The sequence below is a fragment of the Danaus plexippus genome, chromosome 26 (genome assembly GCF_018135715.1).
Source record: "Danaus plexippus chromosome 26, MEX_DaPlex, whole genome shotgun sequence".
NCBI classification, from domain to species: Eukaryota; Metazoa; Arthropoda; class Insecta; order Lepidoptera; family Nymphalidae; genus Danaus; species Danaus plexippus.
The window spans coordinates 4,079,908-4,097,281 of NC_083554.1; the positions used below are offsets into that span (position 1 = coordinate 4,079,908).

Sequence of the window (17,374 nt, forward strand, 5' to 3'; positions counted from 1 at the left end):
ACATAATTCCAACGAGTTATATCTGAATGAGATAAAATGAAAGTTAAATTAGACCATCGCGTGTGTATAACATTGATAAAAAATTTATAAATTCAAACCATGTTACGAGAACAGTAGACAGTGGGTCATTATCTTAATTCTAAATGTAATGCAAATATTGTTTCGTTCATTTAAAATTTCTATAAGATTATAAAAAAATTGTAAAATCTCTGAAGCTATTGTGATCTAACTTCACCCTATTGGCGATATTGTTTCGCGTATTATCTAAACTATGGTTAAGTAATAAGGAATACCGAGAATAAACAATTACACCACATGTAAATAACCATCGTAGAGTTTGGGTATAACAGATATTAAATTTAATCTAAATAGTACAGAGTACAAACAAATATATATAAGGAAGACAATTTTACATACACAATCTTAATCAAATAGAAACTTCTTTAAAAACGTTATTATTCAAAGTATATTATATTCTTATCATTACGTAACCTTGGTAAGGAAGTTAGGTGGAGCGCTTTGCTATCGTAATGATTACACGATGAATCGCACCAAGATTACAATTAGGGAAGTGTGTTGTTACAATAGTTCGTGATACAAAAGTTAACTAACAAATAACTGTTTAAATCGCACTAGTGGAAACCCGCTGATTGTCCTGTCTCAAAGCTAATTGAAATTATAAGTAAATTTTGAAGGTGTTTAACATCGCTGTAGCGAGATGGCCACAGAAATTTTGTTTGCCATTGAGACAGTACCAGCTCAATAGCCAGCCCATAGCGAGCGTAAATATTGCTTTTTGTTACAGTCCTCAAATCCCTAACAGCAGTCTCCTTTAGGTCTAATTCCGTGATACTTTTCATATTCCTATAATTTTACGTATTCAGACGATGGTATTTTTTTAACTTCACAGGGATTGTTCGTCTCTTGTGTTCTTATCGTCGCAAATTGAGTTTAAACTTAGATATTCTCTGTAAAGTGCCCTAAGTTCAGTAACTTACGAATGGAGAACCGACATACATTGTTTTAATCCCATGACACTAGCAGTTCACTCTATAATTTTACGCGAATAAAGATTTGAACAAATGACTATAATATGCCTTAATATTCTGTTGTATTAACTGAGTTTTGTTTTTTAATTTTATGCTATATCTTCATTCGCACTGGAATAGTGGAATATTCTGCCAATGTCAACGTTTTTATTATTCTTTGAGTTATCGGCGCGACCATTAAACAATATTAATATTGCGGAGAAATTGTCATAAACACATTGGTTGGTTGCTAGGATTGTGTTTTTGATTGAACAATGTTGCCACATATTAATTGCTACTAAAATTCATTAATGACTTTATGGCTTCAGCACCAACCAGTTATACTGCAAAAAAAATATTATTATCACCTATCAATAGTATGTCAGAGGGATATGGTTGAGGATTGGAATGACAATATAAGCGAACTTAAAATTTTATATACAGAAAAATTGTGCAAATATCGCTTCCATTAAAACAAATCCGAAGTAAAAAAAAATTCTATATTCTATTAAGAAATCATTATTAGAACAAAAACTTATTAACATTTCTCGTGATTGGCGTGATTAAGATCATTTTAACAATACGCCGTTATGTTAATTACGGGAGAACAATAATTTATTTACCCTCACTATCTTGTATTTGTTTGTCTTAAAGCTAATGCGCTATTTGTATTAAATACATTAATAAATATCGCAGGAAAATAACCAATTTTAGAACGAGCCAATGACATACATTCAATATTTCATATTTCACTATTAAAAATATGTTTTAGATTTGACAAAAAAATTTGAAGAATAATGAAATAACGTATACTGTGATAGAAAGATTTTTCACATTGGTATCTTAATTATTATCTAACCTAAATATATATAATACAAATTATCGAAAGCAAAACGCTTGTTAAAAACTTCTATATTATAATATATTAATTAATACCTAAACATGCTGAAATTAAAAGTATTTACTTACAAGTTTCGTGATAAAGTCTGAAAAACAGAATAATTTAATGATTCATCTTAATTAATCTCATATTTTTGATGTGTATATATATAAAGTAATAAAAATATATGTAGCTTTTTTATTTTATATATATTAATTTATATCTTAAAGGAACTCTCAATATCAAATTAAATTACTATTCTTATGTAATAACTTCTTGTTCTGTTCACGAAATACATTTTTTAACAAATACATTTCCCCTCTGAAGATTTGACGAAATATATATTTTTTAATTCAGGTAAACTTTATGTGGAACACAACAAAATAGCATGAATCAACGTATTATTGAGAATTTTATGCATGGAGCTGACACACTAAGGTCATTGAACCCGATATTATTTTCATATATTGAAAATTTATTTCCTGTCGTTTTAATCGTTTCTTAGTTAACAATTATTATAGACCGAACTAAAATATGACTCTATTAAAATATATCATTGTAAATAAAGTATTAAATGTTATTGATTCAGTTAAATCAATATTAGTAGATGTATATAATAATTATTTAAATAAAAATCTAAAGTATAAAATATAAAAATTCGGTATTACGCAATTATCAGTGAATTATTCTATTATATCTACCTCTATCTGCTTACCCGTGGTTTTCACCGTCACACTATGTACAAAACGTTTCCCGATAGCCAAGTTAATAGTTTAACGTACGAAAGATATGAATGAAAAACTGTAAACGCTCCGTTTGTGGTGTGACGTTGCAAACTTATTCTGAGCCTATAATACTTACAGTTTCTTCTATAGTAAACGTAATGGTGTATAATATATAATAATTGCCATTCTTAATATATATATATATATATATATATATATATATATTATAATTATTGCAATTGTTCCAGTTGGCTGCATCACAGTTCCCAGCGGGCTATGGGGCGGCTGTCGACTTCTGTCTGACGTGCATCACATGCTGGAAGCTGAGTTAGAAGATAAGTCTTAACTGATAACAAGTATAAAGTGATAACATTCGCTCACAACACATCGGCTGGTACGAACGTTTGTCGCGTGTGAAATGTGCGTTATTATGAAGTTTGTGGACATGTGGTCTGTGTTCCTCCTGATCGGCTTCGTCGGAGGCCAGTCTCCGAGCAGCGAGCTGGAGGCTGTTAGATACGGACCCTCGGAGGAGAGGATCGCCAGTGACACCTTCACCGTAGCTGACATTAATATAACGTATAAGGACGAGCACGGGGTGTACTACACGGAAACATCTGAGGTAAGTCCGTGACACTGTAATTTCTGTTTGTTTGTTTTCACTCCCTTTTCTGCGGAACCAGGATTCTTATTTGGTTAATTCTTGTACATGCAAAGTTTAAATACGTTACTTTTATTACCCTCAAATATTAGTTCTATTTAAATAATTATTAATTTTTGATTAATTCGTTTCAACTACGGCATATATTTTAATGACTGACAGTAAAACTAAATTGATATCTATATTTGTTCTTAAACCGATTTAGACTGTAGAAGCATTATATTTATTTTTGCTTACCACTAGTTTGTGTTGTCAAGCTAAATACGTATTGTTTACAGATTTTTAATTCGAAAATTTTTACACGTGATAGTATCAACGTGGGTGTATTGAAAACCGGAAAATTATCAATCTAATCTGTTAAAATACAACACCATTTTTATACTGTGAACTTTTTTTATGTCTACATTTCAAACCCGCATCAAATTTGACATAATAATGAAATATCCCGCGAAACAGTCCTTCTCTTTTTTGTGTCGCGGAAAATGAATCTTTATAAAAAAAATATTTGAAATTCTCTTTCTTTATCTGTTAATTTATTATACGCTTTGACAATGGGAACGTCATTATTTGACATAACAATACTTTTTATTCTATTGACGTAATGTAAGAATTGAATGGATGTGACGTATGTGAGTATCGAAATATATTTTTTATATTTTTACCGTTTTGATTAATAATGATTTAAGAATTTAAAAAAAAAATTGTAAAAGAATGTTGTTTTTATTTGAGTCAGTGTTTTGCTTTTCAGTATTGAGTTGGTTGGTATCGTATTTTAATAACGTATATAAATGAGAGTGTTATTTAAACACTATGTGTGGCGGTTTTGTTCGATATGCGCGTTAACACCCTCAAAAAAAGTTATTCGATTACTTGAAAACTCTTCAATCCAGGCTTGGGGAACATGGAACTACCTCAGCACAGTTCCTTATCATTTAGAATTACAAAAATCATTTAGAATATCAGAAGAGCGTAATGAATCAAATGGAGAACTTCTCCTTTTTGATGTCGGTTAAAAATAGCTTAAATTATTCCTTATAACATTATCTTCCTGCGAGTGAAATTTCCGTGTGACTCGCTCCATCCGTTCCAGAGATTAGCCAGAACAAACAAACATACAGATAGACAAACATTTTAATCGTAGTAGTTGTAGGTGTCTAATAAACTGATATAAATTCAGTGGAAAGTTGGTAATTTCAAATTACAGACACTTAAATTTTACTAATCAGCATACCTATATATTAACGGGTAAATATGTATCCAAATTATGAATGTAAAGATAAAAAACATATATTTTTAATTTTTCTTATAAATTGAAAAATAAATAGTTCTTGTAAATTCCTACACCTGACTTCTGAATTTTTTCTATTTCAAATGACGTCTATAATGATTTTATTATGAATGTGAATTAAAAGATAAGAAAAGAAAAAAATAATATATAATATACGATTAATCACGTTCAACTAATTATAAAAAAAAAATTATTAACCTTGAATGTTATGAATATAAATAAAAAAAAAAAAAAATTATAATTGTTTTAAGTTATAGATAAACACGTCGGTTTGACAGATATTGTTGACTATGTCATAATGTATAAAAAATATAATATTTTAATAAAATGTTTAACGGAAAATAAGAGTCATAAATCCTCTAGTTAAAATGTAGAAAATATAAACAAAATTATCGAAACGATCGCCCTAGAGGTGTTCATTTCGCCACCTGACCGGAATAGATCAATGCCGGCTTGATGCAATCATTAAAAAAAAAAAACAGATACGTCATTTGTCAGAAATATTAAGAAACTGTCAAATAATTTGAAATAAGAATCAAGGCTTCGTGGAATTTTTATAAACGAATGAGTAACTTTGCATTGAAACAATGAGCATTGTAAGTTGAATTGGACCCGAATTTACTTGGTAAGTGATGTCGCCTGAACAACTTATATGTTTATAAGACTCATAAGTTTAACCAAGTTTAAATGCTACCAGTTGCATCGGAACTAAATTGGGAAATTTATTCTTTACGAATGTCATAAATATAAGGAGTTGCTTAATCGTCTCCATTAAAATAACGATTCAGATGTTTTCATCGCAACATTATATTTGAATACACTAAAAAAGTAGCAGTTTTTTTTTTACAAAACATATGTGAATTATACATTTATTCATTCCTCTATAGCCGGTACTAATTTCAATGATGACATAATCCCCAGGTTAAAGCTGCTACTTCTGCTATAATAATAATCTATACAAAATCTCTAAAAATAGATTTCACCAACTTTTACTCTTATTTGTATAATTATAAATGTAAGTATGACTAAACAAATAGTACCTACGTTATATTTTAGGCATATAAAATATAGAAACCTTCTACAAAGTAATAAATAACAAAAAGACATTTCCGTAGAGTTAATTTTAACTAATTGATCTTGTAACAACATAATCTATGTAACATGACGTGTATGTGCATGCAAGTCATGTGAAAGGCGATCGTGCCCTTCAAGAATCGAGTCTAAACTAGTCTACACACTGCAGTCTAGACTCTAGACTAGACTAGAGTTGACACGATATTTTAGAACTTTATAATATTACTGTTGCAATACGGTAATCTTGTTGTAATTTCATTGTTCAGACTGTCGTAGTAAACTTTACTTGTAATGATTATTTAATCGTCTACAAAAACCCAATAATATGAGTCGTGTTCGATTCGAGTTTCTAATATATTCTAGAACATTGTGTATTCAAACACTTCTGGAACTTCGCTTATAATATAAATGAAGTAATTTTATAATAATGTCCGATATCTATTCCTTATGAATGTGGACTGCCAAAACAGTTTGTCCGGGGAACGCAGCTTCAGTAATAATAAATATAAATTTTAATGTTTATGTATTAAATTAAATTCAAAACATATCGAAAAATAATCTCTTTGTCCTGGATTGATCTATTTATATCCGTAGTACGAGTTCAAACTAAATAAATACAGTTTGCTGGTTTTACATTTATAAATAATAGATTCATTAATAACCGACAATTGTCTGTTCGTAGTAAGTGCTTCCTCAATAAGCTCCTTAAAAATTACCAAAAATCACAACAACAGACAAACAGTTTAATAATTTCCATACAAAAATACAACTCAGATCACATATTTATGATTGAATAAAATTTTAGCTAGTAAAAAAAAATCGTGTTACCGAAGTTCGTTGACCTCGTGAAATTTGTTTTGGCTGATAGCTATTTATTTCGGTTTTTCGTGTGGCTCGCTATCTATTTGACACCTCATATAAAAATCTAGAATGATCTTTAATATTGTTCGCTTTGAAATTGAAATGATATGTGACTTTTCATTTATTACTGTCACGTTCATGTTTTAATAGTTTTTCTTAATTACACTGTGGAACAAATAATTCATTCGAAAACCATGGATAATTACTTACACAGTATGCAATTGTTAAAATAACGTTTCTCTATATTGTATCTGTGTGAAACTAATAGACTCGGAATATTTTTACCTTAAATAAATTGATAATTTCATAGTATTGTAATGCAACAAATATTTAAACAAAAAAGCAACGCTTATTTATTAAGGAATCATGTCAACAAAAAATACCAATAATTATTATTGCTAAGTTACATTTCATTGTTCTTTGTTCTATTTTTTTTTTTTAATATTTAATGAATTTAAGTTATTTCATACGAATTCTTTGTTACTGGCCGGTATTAAGATTATACGTTGGCAGAATGTAGTGAACTTTAAATAGATATGCGAATATTTCACTAAAATATCCGAACGTGAGTCATGTGTCAAGTCAATATTCAACATTAATGTTTTTGAATTGAAGTTATGAAGGCCACGAATCCTATACATTATCGCTGGCTGCTGTTTTAATTGAATTGTTCACTAACAATAACAAACGTACAGTCATCGGATGTAATTTTAAATGCAATACAGTTCATGCAAATTTTATATGTACTACTATGCAATACGGTATATAATCGTTTGTATATTTTGCTTCACGGTCAGCTATCGTGATACATCTGTGTCGGTGCATATGCCCGTAAATCAAGTTTTTTATAACACCAAAGTTCACGTTAAAATCTAGTACGAGTAACTTCGTCACCGTTAAACTGTCCGTTTCAAGGTTTCGACGGATTTATAAAACAGAACCTTGGAACTGATACTAAGCGAATCATAATTTAAATCATGTGATATAGGTTTAATATAAACTTTTTGTTTAAGCTTCTTGTATACTCTGTTGTTTAAGGAAGCGGAAGTTGAGGTCCAACCGTTTAATATTATGTCCACGGCGGATTGGGACGGCGATGTAAAGAAAGAGACGCATAATAAGAATATAAAATTAAGCGTGTCTGTTTTAAATAATGGCCCATTACTGACTTTTACGCAATATGTATTCGGTTGTACTAATTTTACGTAATATTAAAAATTGGCAGGACAACGCCGCCCTTAATGTGTAATACATTTTTATATGACATTTAATTTTGCTGCTGCCATAAAAGCACAAAGCCACAACTTAAAATAACCATTCGATATTATACAAAATTATAATTATTATATCAAAATAATTTATTGATCACTAACACTTAATTCTATATAACATTTAATTAATAATTTTTTTTTAAATAATATTATTTGTCAGGATATGTGAACTTTTAAAAAATATATATTATGAATATTTTTTTAATATATAACGTCTCAGTATTCGTGTACTCGGCCAGATACAAACTATACTATTTATATATATATATATATACATACTACGTGGTCTTACGTCAAATATACGTTTTCATTAGACGTATGTTGGTATTATTGGCGTGCTGTGTCGAATGTAAATAAATTTTATATTAACACTTCCATTGAATTGCATAAATATATAATTTTAGTTAAAAGGAATTTATTTTATTTTATTTTTATATATTTCAGGTATTACATATCGAAAAAAAGACTGAATTTTCATCTCAAGCCTTATTTACATTAATTAAAAGTATTAAAAAATCAAACCGAGCATTAATTTAATACATACATATGAATATCCAATTAAATACTATAGAACTTTAGTTAAAGCTGTTAGTTCAAAGATTGGCATAAATTTCTTTAATAAACTAACGCGACCAGTATAATTTGGCCTTCCCACAGCTACTGACCCGCTTCATCTTCATTGGACATCGTATTTATAGAACAAAGGCTCGTAATTACTTACGATATATTATCTCTGTGTTCATAACAGCTACTTCATTGTTACCACTTCGTTATATTACTTCTATATTTAGTTACAATTCACTAAATCTATCTCTGTGTTATCCTGTTTTAGTACTTTTTAAATATAATATTTTAAATAGAAAGACTAATGGCTCAGTCAGAGCGCCATCTATATAAGTTTGGTGATTTATAACGTGTGTCTCATTTATATGGTCAAAGTCATTAAATAACTGCCGATGTTAATATTAAAAATATTTATATTAATTTAAATTATGCATGCATATTTATTTTACAATTTTAATTCTATAAGTTATAATGTTACTAACCTACTTTTTAATTTATAAGAATCCAACGCGGCGTATATTTTTTTTATTTTTTTTATTTTACTCTCTTTACTTATGAAAAAGGCAAAAGTATTACGGCATACAGCCATGACTTTGATGTTTATTTTTTTTGCAGTCGGGTAAATACGGCGAGGGTTTCATCGGTTCATCCCGCGGGATGGCGGTGCATGTCCGCGCCAAGGGTCCGGAAGGTGAGCGTGATCACACAGGCTGTACGTGGCCGTTGTTGTCCGTGGCCGCGCCCACGGAGCCACTGCCCACGGAGCCCTGGATAGCCGTCATCCGCCGCGGCAACTGCAACTTTGAGATTAAGGTTGGTATACACTTATTAAAAATTAAACATTTCAAAATACTTACATTATTTAAAAATATATATATCATATATTCTTACATTATATAATATTTAAATCAATAAGACTTAGCAGTTAGATATTTCGTTGTTAAAATATTATGAAAAAAAAAAATATTAAAGGTCGACCCACTACATTCTTTGGAATAAATAAAATGATAATTTTCAAACATACGAACGTATTATTTGATAAGATTTAGTAAATTATATAAGAATATAAAAATATTGATATTAAACATAACATGTATTACCAATAATGTCAATAATTCCTTCACACTAAGTGAATTAAGACTTATTTCGCCAGATCTTAGTTGACAGGTATTTGGTAATATTGCATTATAATTTAAATATTAAGTAGGGAAATCAATGGAGACCTTGGCCGTTTTTAGGGACAAGAGTTTCTATGCTATGGCAACAAGTTCTTCTAAAGGACAGTATAGACATTTACAGCAAATACTCTTTGGTTCTAGGATTATTGTTAAAAAATTTTTGGCTGGAAAATTACTTTTTAAATAAAAGTAATGTTTTTCGCATTATACTACGCGTATTTTATTATTTTGAAACTACATACTCCCGACGTTTCGGTTACTTGTTCTTGTTCTCGTTCTTGACAAGATCCACTTGCAGACCTTCACATCTCGTCTGCCTGTGATCACGGTTGTAACCGAAACGTCGGAAGTATATAGTTTTTAAAATAATAAAATACACGTAGTCATCCGCAAAACATTAGTTTTATTTAAATGAATACTCGTGAAAGTCTTAGATCTCAAAGTAACCTTTTGTTTCGTATACTTTATTCAATATTTGTTTTGTTAATATTTTTATAATATTTCATACTATTAAAGCCATTTATATGAACCTGGTTACTATTGTTAAAAAGCATCGTTTTTTTTTCCTTTTTATTTGAAATTAATTTACTTTTCCATTTCAATTTGGTTTGTTACAAACATGGCAGTCTTTGTTTCCGTTTGCGCAAAAGACAAACGGTTTACTCTAACTGATGTTATGTTGACATTCTTCAAATATTTAACATACAATAAGGCTTCTTGCACACTGGAAGACAGGAACATACACGACAGGTTGTTCGAAGGCAATTATTTGTGTTTAAAAATTAAAGGTTTCATTTTATTTATGTTATTATACATATTTAGGAATTTATATGTCAATATTTTTTGCTTTCTATCCCGCTGTTATATTGGCTGTATACAGAAAGTTCTTTGTTGTGAAAAAAAAAGAGGAATAAATTATTGATTAGATTTATAATATAAATACATTACAAGATTTCTATGCTGTTGAAGTTCTTTTATTGTAATGAAAATAAAATAGAGATTTCAGAGTGACCATTTTTTCGACACCTGCAACATCTGGTTTATCCCATTCCAGATGCATTGAAGCGATCGTTACAATGATATTAATTAAGTTTATAATTCATATATATGAAATAATTACTGTTTCTATCTCAGTATTGTAAGTAAAATCGAAGATAGCCAACACTATTACAGCGTTTGTATGCCGCCGTACACCGGCTAACAGAAAAGCCAAAAATATTCGTCTATTGGTCTAAAAGGTCTATTGGTCTTAATACATATATTTAAAATTCAATAGCCTAGTCAAAACAAAAAACAACGTGCAGGAATAAATACATTATAAATACAGTATATGCAGGTGTCACTGAACAAACTATATACTTTCTATTTTCTATATAAATAATATTATATGTGTAATTTTAAACTGTCGATATTTATCTTTTCTTTTCATGTGATTAATAATTTTATTAAGATTTTTACGATACCAATAGAGTACTCAACCTTTTAACATAAAAACTTCAATCGGAATCGGTGTGTCAATGAAGTAATGAAGTTTTTTGTAAACCGGGGTACGGGTTGTTTACCTTTTCGGTAGTTGGTGTAACTAAAATTTAACACCGATTTAAGACGGTTCAGAACCGATTTATTTATTATATTTACATTCTACTAATTTTATTCTTAAATGTAATAATACTAAAAGTATACAATATAGAACTCATCCATAGACAATATACTGTAATAAAAATTTCAGAGATATTATTTTAATAACTAATTTGTCTGTAAAATAATATTGACACGTCCGATATCTATAATTACGAAGTTTCTATCTTATATCAGTCTAACACCATGTATTAATAGTGTGCAATAAAACCTTCACCGTTAATACCTCGTTGGACAGATAACGTTATATTACAGCGGACAGCCGGTACCCGGACGATAGATTCGCTTCTATTATTCTCTATGGATGTGCGAAATGATGCGTCATCTGACGTTTGAAAGAAAAAATCTAAATCCCTTACAAATAAATTTCGACATAAAACATAATATAAATTTCGAAGAAATATCGAAATTTTTATAAATATTGCTTCGAACGTATTACTTAGACAATACAAAAGAAGTTGTTTGATTGAATTCGGCTCAGAATCGACGTCGATACGCCGTTCCGAACAATCACGAGATTTCTTATTCGATATAATATTTTATTAACAATAACAAAGAAAAAAAAACCTTATTAAGCTGTTACAAAAACATGAAACTTTTGCTTTAAGATTTTTTCCAATAGATTGATAATATAATATTATCAATAATATTGATGACGTTTGGTGCTGTGTGAAATATTTGTCATTGATAATATACAGATAATATATATACATATATAATTTATTCATACATATCATTTCAAATTATTGGAACATTGCAAACTAACTAGGTTAAATTGCTTCAAATGAGTTCAAACATTGAATATGTCAAAATTACAAAAAGTTTTATTTAAAAAAATTGGGTTCATAATAAACCTTTGCAAACAGCATCCAGATACCCAGCAGTGTACTTATATTTCTATACCGAGGTCCAAGTTATGCTGGTCATCAATTTTTCTTTTCATTAATAATTTTTCTTTCAGGTTCAGAATGCCTGGCGGGCGAACGCCTCGGCCGTGCTCATTTACAACGACAGAGAGACCACTGTGTTGGAAAAGATGAAACTATCCGTGAATAATGGACGTAAGTAGTGATACTCATATCATCAATCAATACATATTATAAAACTAAGTCCCTCGCCGCGTCTGTCTGTCTGTCTTGTCGCTATAAACGGATAGCGTGATTGTCGAGGAAGGTTTTAGTATGTAATTTGCTGAGTTTTTGTATTTACTTGTGTGTACATTAACCATATTTATTGAAGATGTCGGGAACATGAGCCGTCTGAGAGCTTTTAACGAAAACGCTGCCTAAGGTCTTTGATATATAACAAAGTAATATATGGTGGAATTGTGTATCTTATATAGGTCTATAGAAAAGGCCGCGGTGGCATATGTCTATACCTTAAGGATAACATACTATATCCATTTTACAACTTTTAAAAATTGGCATTCCTAAAGCGTTTATTGGAAAGCTATTTACATAAATACCGTATTAAGTCTCATCAAAATAAATTACTTCATTTTCAAGCCTACATCAGTGTCTGTAAATTACTTTTTAAATTATTTAAATCGGGGATGCCATTTGAAAGTTATCATAATACAGGTTGAATAATTCTCAAAATTAAATAGGATATTTTATATGTTTTGTAAACAGCCCATGCGATGCCGGGGCTGGTAACTAGTATATGTATATATTATATAAACCGTAATGCTTTGTTGACATTCGTAAATATATTAATTTGTTTTCAAAGCGAATTCATAGTAATTAAAAATTATTATCATCAAAACTCTTTATAACTTGAATAAAAAATTTGACATTTAACAAAATAATAATAATAATAAAAAATATATCAGAAATCGGATTCCATAACAGAGTCAAATCGATAAAAAGCAACAAATATCTTTTTATACAAAACTCGTATATATTGCAATATCTCGATATCTCTATCAAGATACCCAAAAATCTTAGTTGTTTACATTTTATAATGCTTCTTGATAATAGCCGGGAAATTATTTTTAAATAATCATAAAAAAAAAAAACCAACGGAGTAACGACCAAAATTATACCTTATGATATACAAGAACGGTTCATATTTAATTGTAGTAACATATAAAGTTTTTTGTCCAATATCCGACGTTGGTCCAGGTTGTACGTCATAGATTATTGCATAAATAATATAAAACCTTCTTAACCATAACTGCTTTATAAGATTATATTTTTGTTATTCTTTAATAGATAATAAAATATGATTAATATTTTCATTCGATATCACACTTGACTTCACTGCCCGCTAAAACTTGTTATTGGATATTGTAAAATGCAGATGCAGATGGTTGAGGTAAAAATTATAGGAAATATATAACAAATAGCTTATTTTTAATTATATATATGCATAAAGTGAATTAACAAACATCTATAGTCCCAGTCACGTGACTTACTAAATACAACCTTATGCCTTAACACTGCAGTAACTCACAAGTATCAGGTATTTCGGGATAAATAGCCTGTGTCGTATTCTGTTGTCCAGGCTACGTTACTGCAAAGTCTTATCAAAATTCGTTAAAAAGATTTTTGCGTCCACACATCCTGTATCTTGCATATAACATTGTGAACATGAGAGATCGCAATATGAATTAAATGTATGATATCCTTTAAGGAAAAAAACACTGAAATTATAAAAATTGTAAAGAATAATTTTAATATGGATTAAGAATTTTTTCTTAAGTAATATATATATATATATATATATAATATATATATATATATAAAATACAGTGAGATATATGTCGAGAGTTGAATAACTCTTACTATTATGTTCTTAACCACGAACTCGAGTCTTCTTGCACCGGCCTTTCTATAAGCTAGTTTTAACCAACTTTCTAATATGGCCCGGCAGATAGTTAATCGTTATATATGTATATATATATATATAATAATAATAAATTATGACATACAGTTTTAACTGTCACAAAATGACGATGCACGTTCCTTAATCAGACACACTTATGTAACTATTAAATAAATAAATAATAAATATATTTTTATTTCGCACCAGTTAGATTATTTTAGAATTTTTTACATTTATATTATAAAACGTATATAATAAAGGCGGTGTTTGTATGCATGTCATGCAAGCCAGATAGTCGTTTTGAGAAAAATTTCTTATAAATATAGCGTAAGCCATTTTTTTGTTTCGAGCGAGGTAAAAATCAGTTTTCTTTTTAAATAACGGTTTATCCAAATAATTTTTAATATTTAATTAATCTGTGTGTACTTTTTTTACTTAAGATAAATATGTAACGTGTTTTTTTGATATCTTATCTTTTACCTTTACCTTTATATAATTGTATATAAAATACTTAGACAACAATTTTTTTTATTATTCTAAGATACAGATAAACAAATGCAATACACCAAAATTAAATTCAAAATCGATATTATACAAAATACGTATACCACCTTCATCTTCTTTCGGCATCAGCTGTTGACTGAATATTGAGTAATCAAATAAGGTGTATATATATACATATACCCCACAATACATATATATATACCCTTATTTATATATATAACCACACTACAATTATATAAGGTGTCCGTGAAGCCAGAATCATGAGGCTTCTATCCCCATGAACCGGTATAAACAAACATAACGTCACGTAACACTTGACACTGCCGCAGCGTCGCCTCTCATCACTAATAGGTGACGAGGATTGACAACATAAATAGTATAGAATAGACTTTAATAGAGAAATATAATTAACCGATAGAAATAGTTCAAATAATTTGATTAAATTATTTTATTCGCATAAACTATGAATTTAATTAAATCGGAAAATTAAATATGTCAGTCTTTTCTATACGTTCATTTAAAAGATTTTAACAAAAAGAAAAGCATGTGAAAATTTTGTGCAATTTTTTACATATTTCGACTATTCATCAAAAGTATTGATAGAAAATTATGTATTTAATTATAACTCGTAAAAGATTCGTATAGTTTTGTGGGAAAATTTTATTTGATGATAAAATTACAAATTTAAAAACAGAATATATATTTCAATTTTAATAAAATACAAGTGTGTATGATTATCATCTTCATTATGTTCAAAGTAAAAAAAATGACCCCGTCGCGAAACATTACAGATAAAAACACATTTTAATATATAACAATTACCACACACACACCGTATCACGTTCTCTCAACAGAATCACCTTTCGTCATCAATCGTTATCGCTAATGATAACCGCTGATAACGCCACAGATTATAATTTGTTGTTTTTGTAATTGTTTCATAATTATATTTATAATTCATTATAATATCTCACGTATGTTATGCAGCGACAAAGCGACAAGTCTCTGTGGCGACATGTGTTACAGATAGCAGTTGCTTTTTTGTTTAACGATAAAAAGGATTACGTCATTCTTCTCTTATTATTACGAAGGCGAAAGTTTTCAAGAGTTTAGTGATTTATCCATAGATACCCACCTATCAAATAGGCTGTTATTATCCATCCAAAAATTCACCCACCCATCTATCAAGAATACATGTACATAGTCTAAATCTAAAAAATATTGATATTATTTACAAACTGATTATAAAAAAAAAACTCACGGAATTTTATACGATTTTTTCTCCAAGCGAAGTATGTACCTTGAATGAAATGTAAAATTAGATTCCATTTCCATTCCATTCCAATATATTTGGTATTTACATTCCATATTCCAGGCAACATTAGTGCGGTTTTCACATACAAATGGAAAGGCGAGGAGATAACCCGCCTGGTGGATAACGGAACACGCGTCGTGATAGCTATCATCAAGGGACGGACCCTAACCCACATCAACAGTAACATCAACAAGTACGTATTAACGAAAACATTTGATGACTTAGAACCTGCGACTCAAGGTATAATGAGTTGGCGCCTCTTGTGCGAATGAACTACCGTGTCTAGCTAAGTCGATTCCTGAATTTAGCGTTTTTATATATATTTATGTATTCTATTTTTATGTAATATTTTTATTATCATATAAAATATGCTGTTCTTTACTCGTTTTATTTAATTTATATATTATTAATATTATAAATATTTCTGTTTTATGTACATTACAACGTAAAGACCGTAAATTATTATAAATTTAATAAAAAAGCAAATAATTCTACAGTCCGTGTTGAACTTTATACTTCCTAAATAACAATAGTATATATATATACCTAATTATAATTATATTCGTTTTCTGATACATTTATTTGTTATTTTAATTTGCATCTCACCGATTCAGCGTGAGCGAGACGAGTACTATATCCTCGTACGTAAACAAATATAATATAAACGCCAGGCTGAATAAATCAAACCATAGCATTGTTTATATGTAGAAGATATTTAAAAAAAATGGAGTAACTGTCATAAGTTTCGAGTAAAAGCTAGACATATAAATTATATCATTATGTTATAGTATATTATATTCATTTTAGTAGTTACAATGATAATTAATTTAATATTTATCACACAATATTAAATACGCCAGATATTCACAGCCAACAGATGACATATATGTACTTTCAACAAGACAGTGTGTTAGTGTGCGTGTGTTTGTATGTTTGCGTGTTCTGGAGCACACACACCTGTAATGTGTTTCCAATACTTGCAGGACATCAGTCCTATTCGTGTCGATATCCTTCATAGTGCTGATGGTTATATCTCTCGCTTGGCTCGTCTTCTACTACATACAGCGCTTCAGGTACATACACGCCAAGGATAGACTGTCGGTTAGTATACCTATATATAATAATGTGTACATAGCATAATATATATATATATATATATGTCGTTTATAACATAAAAATAACCGCCATTTACTTAATAACTTTTAGAATTTGTTTGTCTGTTTGTTCCTTCCGATCTCTCAAACGGCTGCACCGATTTAGACGCGAGTTTCACAGGATGATAGATGACGTAATAAGAAATAATATATATATATCTGTTTTTAATTAATAAGCACAGACGATGTGGCGGGCACATCAAGTACGTGATGATATAATAATTTGAATTAAACTGTGATATAATAATTTTAATTAAAAATTAAACGAGTCTTTATATATAAATATAAATAGTTTTAGGTATTTCGTTAGATTTCATTACACATATAAATGCGTTCAATTTAATTTTTTCTTTTTATTTTATTTATTTCCCAAGTTATTTATGAACTTATAACTGATCATATATTTT

General features: G+C 29.2%; 1 protein-coding gene across 2 annotated transcripts in view; it reads left to right on the top strand.

The window, feature by feature from the left end:
* The window catches only part of LOC133319659 (E3 ubiquitin-protein ligase goliath-like), a 42,497-nt gene that overhangs the window by 20,749 nt on the left and 4,374 nt on the right, over positions 1 to 17,374 (top strand). For both annotated transcript variants that reach the window (XM_061524817.1, XM_061524818.1), the window contains exons 2-6: positions 2,882 to 3,255; positions 8,968 to 9,165; positions 12,130 to 12,229; positions 15,874 to 16,006; positions 16,797 to 16,914. In XM_061524817.1, coding sequence (XP_061380801.1) covers positions 3,052 to 3,255; positions 8,968 to 9,165; positions 12,130 to 12,229; positions 15,874 to 16,006; positions 16,797 to 16,914 — 753 coding nt within the window. In that variant the 5' untranslated portion in view covers positions 2,882 to 3,051. The remainder of the gene's footprint in view (positions 1 to 2,881; positions 3,256 to 8,967; positions 9,166 to 12,129; positions 12,230 to 15,873; positions 16,007 to 16,796; positions 16,915 to 17,374) is intronic.